At 35.8% G+C, this 6,360-nt stretch overlaps 1 protein-coding gene across 1 annotated transcript; it reads left to right on the forward strand.

The window, feature by feature from the left end:
- Positions 1-3,008: 3,008 nt before the first annotated feature.
- On the forward strand, positions 3,009-3,956 carry LOC136387936 (olfactory receptor 10AG1-like). The gene has a single exon (XM_066360042.1). It carries the CDS (start codon positions 3,009-3,011, stop codon positions 3,954-3,956), a length of 948 nt encoding a protein of 315 aa, XP_066216139.1.
- Positions 3,957-6,360: the final 2,404 nt, after the last annotated feature.

Below are 6,360 nucleotides of genomic sequence, written 5' to 3' on the forward strand. Positions count from 1 at the left end.
TGCCTCCACTCTCCAAACATGGAGAGGATGGAAGAAGGTGAAGAGGAGTGGCCAGGAGGCAGTGCTCCTCAGACCGTATTCCACAGGGAGAATGTGCACTGAACAGGAAGCCTCCTCTGTCGTTTTCTAAGTCACCACTTGATAAACAGGTTACTGAGTTAAATATGCAACATCCAGGAGGGAAGATGCTATCACAATGAATAAGAGGCTATTTCTTACCCAAGAAACACTGATAGATTTCAAAGTGGAAGTATGATGTTCAGGAAAACAGGAATGGCTGAATTTGTTACTTGAATAATTTAAACCAAAAATTTACAGTACCTAGACCATATCTTTATGAAAGAAGCACCATGCAGTGATTTCTCTATAATAGAAACAGGTAAGCAGACATTATTTCCCCCTGCATATCTTATAGTAGTGTTTAATTTTTTCTCTCCAAACTTAAGAGTCATCAAAGAAAATACTTTCTTCCAAGCAGAATAATTGATACTGCACCTCTGTTATTCACTGATAGCTTTTTCATATGTGCCTTGACCTCCTTGCTCAAGCCAGTAATCTTGGGTTTAAGCCAGTGACCTTTGAGCTCAAGCCAGCAACCATGGTGTCATGTCTATGATTCAATGCTCAAGGTGGTGACCCAGCACTCAAGCCAGCAATCTCGGAGTTTCAAACGTGGGTCCTCAGCAACCCAGGCCAATGCTCTATTCACTGAGCCACCATGTGGTCAAGCTTATTTTGTTTTCTTAAATGTAAAAATAACAAAAGGAATTTGTGATACTGAAAGATCTGACAAAGTCTCAGAGTAAATGTCACTTCCTTAAGAAATTACATGGGGCTCCCTTAATATATTGTGTTTCTCTCTCCACAGACGCTACACATTCTAGCATAGGTAAGACCTGACTAGTCTGTCTGATTTACCAGTAGTCTCTAAGCTCTATGAAGCCAGAAACTGGGTTCATATTATTTACCATTAGCGCCATTACTGTGCAAAACATTTGGAATTTAATACACACTTAGTATTTCCCCATGATAAATCATAATATATACTACAAAATATATATAGATTGACTTTTATCACAAAAATCTGGGTCACTGAAAACTTAATCCTTTTTTCGTGGAAGTTGTTTTTCAAAAGGTAAAACTTCTGAGGAAACATACATATAAGTAAAGTAATATTATATATAAAATCTTGAAAATTGTGAAAAGATATAAACTGGAGAAATGACTACCAAAATGTGAAAACAGGAGAAAAAAGAGGGAGAAAGACCAGAAAAGCAAAGAAATGGAAAGAGAAGATTTGAAAACATGACCTCAGTGTTAGTTTGTAGAGCATATTATTTGAATCTGAAATGTCTCTGGTTCTTAATCCCACCTCTTGACATTTCTGAGCCCTAGCACAGAAGAGCTCAAGAAAGCTTTTATCTTTAGAATGTACTGTGAAAAACGAACAATGTCAGGATAGAGAATTCATTGAACTAAGGGAAAAGGAGTTTAGCATTAGCGAGAAGTAAGAAAAAGGAGTAGAAATTGTAAATTTTTTCAGTAGTTCAGGACTTATGAGAGGGAATAGAATTAGAGGTCTTAAGAGAAGAAAGGGAGGTCATGTTCTGTAGGAAGAAAAAACAGATTTGGAATCTGGGAAATGTAGGATAAATGTCAAAACTCGTGACAATGCAGATGTTGGAGTATGTCAACCTGTGAAAAAGATCACAGTTTAGCATGCATTAATAAAGGACGGATGGAAATCACAAAAGTGATGTCTAGGAATCCAATATAATAGAGAAGAGACAACTTATTTGGTCTAAAATCCTTAACTATTTAAAGAGCTGAATAGGCTAAACCTACACTACCTTTAGCACTGTGTTTTCGGACATACTTGTATCAAGTATGTATAAATATTTAGAGATAAAGAAAGGTCGACAAAAGCAGATTTTATATTTTGTCTGGTTTCAGGTGTGAAACTTATGATTAGATTCTCTAACAAATTTTCTTTTCCCTTTTCCTTGTGTAATTACCTCATAAAGGCCTAAACTTACCAAATTACTTCTACATTATGCCTGAAATTCAGAGTATAAGTAAAGCTGTTAAGATTGTTGGGGGCCATGGCAGGGCTGAGGACACATCAAAGCAAAATTATATATCTTTAATTTACATTCTAGAATTCAAATGACCTTGTGACTTGCTATGATACATTATTACTCATAAAAATGTCTATGACATATTAAATGGAATATTTTTCTAGAATGGGGCAAGGCTCTAATTCTGATCTTTCTGATCAGTGTCTATGTCACTTTCCCAGATGGAAAACGGTCCAGGCTGGTCGGAAACGGGTCTGTAGTAAGTCTTACTGATGCCCTTGCCCTTGGTCATCTGAGATGAAGTTCACAGGGAAACATAAAACCAAACATGAAAAAAAATCATCTAAGTGGATTATAAACTAGGAAGTTTTAGGCAGAAATATACAAATAAAAAACAAGTAGAGAACGACTGACCAAGAAGGAGAGAGAAAAATTCTCAATAGAGAATGGCACAAGTTACCTAGAGCAGTTGTTTCTCCTTCTCCTTCTCTCTTTTCTTTCTTTCTTTCTTTCTTTCTTTCTTTCTTTCTTTCTTTCTTTCTTTCTTTCTTTCTTTCTTTCTTTCATATTATTTTGAAGTGACACCCTGCTTTTTATTTGGTAGAAGACTTAAAAATAGTGAGAATAATAATTGTACTGGTTTCAAGTTCTACAACAGGTCTGTCCTGTTCTGAGACTAAGCTAGCTAGCTACCTGACATGCTTTGCTGTTAGTTGGTTGTTCTGTTTTGATGTGTTATGCATTTATTGATGTTGTTACTACAAACAGGATAAATTCAGTTTAACATTGTTTTCTGTTCTCATATATTGAAATTTTAGAACATTGAATTTGAACAAAAAAAATACAAAACCAGCACACAAAACATTGCAATATCTCTCCTTTGTCAGTGAATTGAAGCGACTTCTAAGCCTGAAATCATTCTGTTCATATATGGAATCTACAGGACAAAACCTCCCACGGGGAAACCACACTGCGTTGATGGGTTTTATCCTGATTGGCTTTTCTGATGTTCCTGACCTCCAAGGATTTCTTTTTGGGATGTTTTTGATTATCTATGTGATCATTCTTATAGGAAATAGCCTCATTGTCCTAATAATCAAGGTTGATCCTTCCCTTCAGAAGAAGCCCATGTATTTTTTCCTTGGGAACTTTTCTTCATTGGAAATCTTTTATGTGTCAGTCACTCTCCCCAGACTGTTAATAGATCTTTGTAGACAAAATAGAAATATTTCCTTTCTGGCCTGTGCCACTCAAATGTATTTCTTCCTGGTCTTCGGAGCTACTGAGTGCCTTATTCTGACTGTTATGGCTTATGACAGGTATGTTGCCATTTGCAACCCATTACTCTACTCTCTCCTCATGAGTAATAGGCTATGTGTTCAACTGGCAGCTGGCTGTTTAATGACTGGATTTCTGGTACACACAGTGTTCACCTACCAGATCTTCTCTCTACCCTTCTGTGGATCTCACCAGTTGAATCACTTTTTCTGTGACGTACCTCCAGTACTTCAGCTTGTCTGTGGGGACATTTTCATGATAGAGATGTTGGTTTATGTGCTAACTGTTCTAATTATTTTTATTCCTTTTATGTTGATTCTTGGGTCTTATGTGAAAATCCTCTGCACCATCCTGAAGCTACCATCAGCCACAGGGAGGGCCAAGGCATTCTCCACTTGCTCTTCCCATCTCATGGTTGTGGTGTTATTCTTCGGATCAGGCATCATTTCATATTTGAGACCAAAGACCAGTCATTCATCAGAGACAGACAAGTTCCTCTCTCTTTTTTACACCATTGTGACACCACTGTTTAACCCGATGATCTATTGTTTAAGAAACAAAGAAGTTATGGTGGCATTGAGAAAATTCCTATTGAAATGAACTGTTCTGTGACTCAAAAACATAACTTTTTATAGTTTGTTTCTTATTTATCACAGTCTCCAGACATTAATTTTGGTTTTTTTCCAAAATTTCTCAGAATCTTAGTTATTCTGGATGGGTGATATTATATTAGTATCTCACCTGAAATAAATTCTGCTGCTGTTTTTAAATAGGGATGCATGAGAGTCACTTTCTTACTTCTAGCTTTCTGAAGTACAAATGATCCATTTTTCTTTCTTCATTCTTTAAAGAAACTTTATAGGAACTTACTGACAAAGGAATAACTGTGTAGGAACTGGGAAGAGGTAAGACTGAATGCTAATGCAGCAAAATAGATAAAACTCATATTAGTTATCTCTGTACTCTCGACATCTCTTCTCCTCCATATAGTCCTGCATTCTGTAAAACTCCTTGCACCCCTTAGGGGACCACACCTGGTTTCCCATGACGTTCCTTTCAAAACACAGACTATCTTCACTCACCTTCACCTCCTCCCGCTCTCCTATATTACCCATCATCAGAGCTCTGGAGAGGTAATAAGAAAGTGCATATAATGCAATCTTTGTACAATTTCTTCTTGGCATTAAAACTATAGCTTAAAGAGAAAAGGTGGGGAAAGAACTTAAAGAAACAATTACCAAGGTCATAAGAGTATCCAATTATAAAAAAAAACATTTTTGTCTTTTTATCTCTATAAAAGAAATTATCAAACATTATGAGAAAGAACAATCTCTGAAGCAATGGAAGACAGTGTGGGTACTAATGTGCACAGTGCTTGCCTTCGAAGTTATGTCTTCTCAGGGTGAGGCCAAAGTAGGTTTACAGTTGTTCATATGGAAAATAATACAATAGTTAATAAATAATAATACAAGAATAAGCACTGTGTTTTACATATTCACAACTCTAAAACTACTTTGGCCCCACCCTGTATTTCTAAGCAAGGATTTGTGACCGGAATATATAAAGAATACTTGCCATCCAATAATAATAAAACAACTCTCTAACACTCTCTTACCTACATTAGAGTATGTGATTAGTTTCTACAATAGCATATGGGTAGAAGTGATGTTTCTTTATGTGTTGAAATGCTTAAGAGTGTGATTTTTTTCCTGTCTGTCTTTAATTCTCAGCTCTCTGAATGCAAAATGTGACTAATGGACTGAATGAACACTTCATCAAAAATATACAAATAGCCAATAAGTACATAAAAATATGCACCTCTTTAGTCATTAAAGAAAATGAAATCAAAACTGTAATGAGATATCACAACCCCCCATTAGAATGACAAAAATTGAAAACTCTAACAATGCCAAATCTTGGCAAAGGGATCAAGCAGTTGTCACTCTCACACACTGCTGGTAGGAGTGTTGTAAAATGTTATAACTTCTTTGAATACTTGGAGTTTCTAGGAAAGCTAAACATACATCTATGTGACCCAATAATCTCACTTCTAATTATTAATCTAAAAGAAGGGAAAATATATGCCCCACTCTAAAACTTGTGCACGAATATACACAGTAGCTTTATTTATGACAACCAAAACCTAGGAACAACCAAAATTCTAGCAACAGATAAATGAATGGACAAACTAAAGCAGGGAGTTCAATTCTGTAATGGCAATAAATGAACTACAGATATATAGAACTAGATGAATCCTAATATCATTAAACTGATTGGACCCCAAGATAAAGGAGGACATTCTGATTAATTACAAATGATCTATAGGTACAGAAATATTATCACTGATTTCCTGGGTTCGTAGGTAGAAGAAGGATGGATTGCAAAGTTACACAAGGAAATGTTTGGGATAATATGAGTATTCTCTGTCTTAACTGTGGCAATTGTTGTGTGTGTGTGTGTGTGTGTGTGTGTGTGTGAAATCTTATCTTATTTTAAATCTTATTGGATGTATTTTAAAGTTTGTACTTTATTTTTATGTAAATTATGCCTGAATAATGTTGCTAATTTAAGAAAAATAATGACATCACATTAGACACAAATACATATGAAAAATTGACTACAATACATAGATGTGTCCCACACAAAATTATTCTGCTTTGTAAAGTTTATGTTAAGACTTAACCCTGAAGTCTATACGTTATAGCATGCTATAACACGTTGCTAGTGAACAAAGGAGAGGACCGTGACAGCCTGGCTTGATGCTCTCCAGATATATTTCTTTTTCTTTGACATACAGTGAACAACATTCCCTAACGCTCTCTTTTATCTATGTTAGGGCATGTCATTAGTTTCTACGGTAGCATATGGGTAGAAGTGATGTGTCTTTATGTGTTGAAATTCTTGAGTGTGCTTATTTCCTTATTTTCTGTCTACCTTTAATTTCCAGATCTCCGAATGCAGAAAATCTAATAGGGATCTGCAGAGAGGAGTGAACTAGGGAGCA

This window comes from Saccopteryx leptura, chromosome 1, assembly GCF_036850995.1.
Source record: "Saccopteryx leptura isolate mSacLep1 chromosome 1, mSacLep1_pri_phased_curated, whole genome shotgun sequence".
Lineage (NCBI taxonomy): Eukaryota > Metazoa > Chordata > Mammalia > Chiroptera > Emballonuridae > Saccopteryx > Saccopteryx leptura.

Coding starts and splice junctions, on each gene's coding strand:
- LOC136387936 (XM_066360042.1), top strand. CDS start 3,009: ATGGAATCTACAGGACAAAACCTCCCACGGGGAAACCACACTGCGTTG.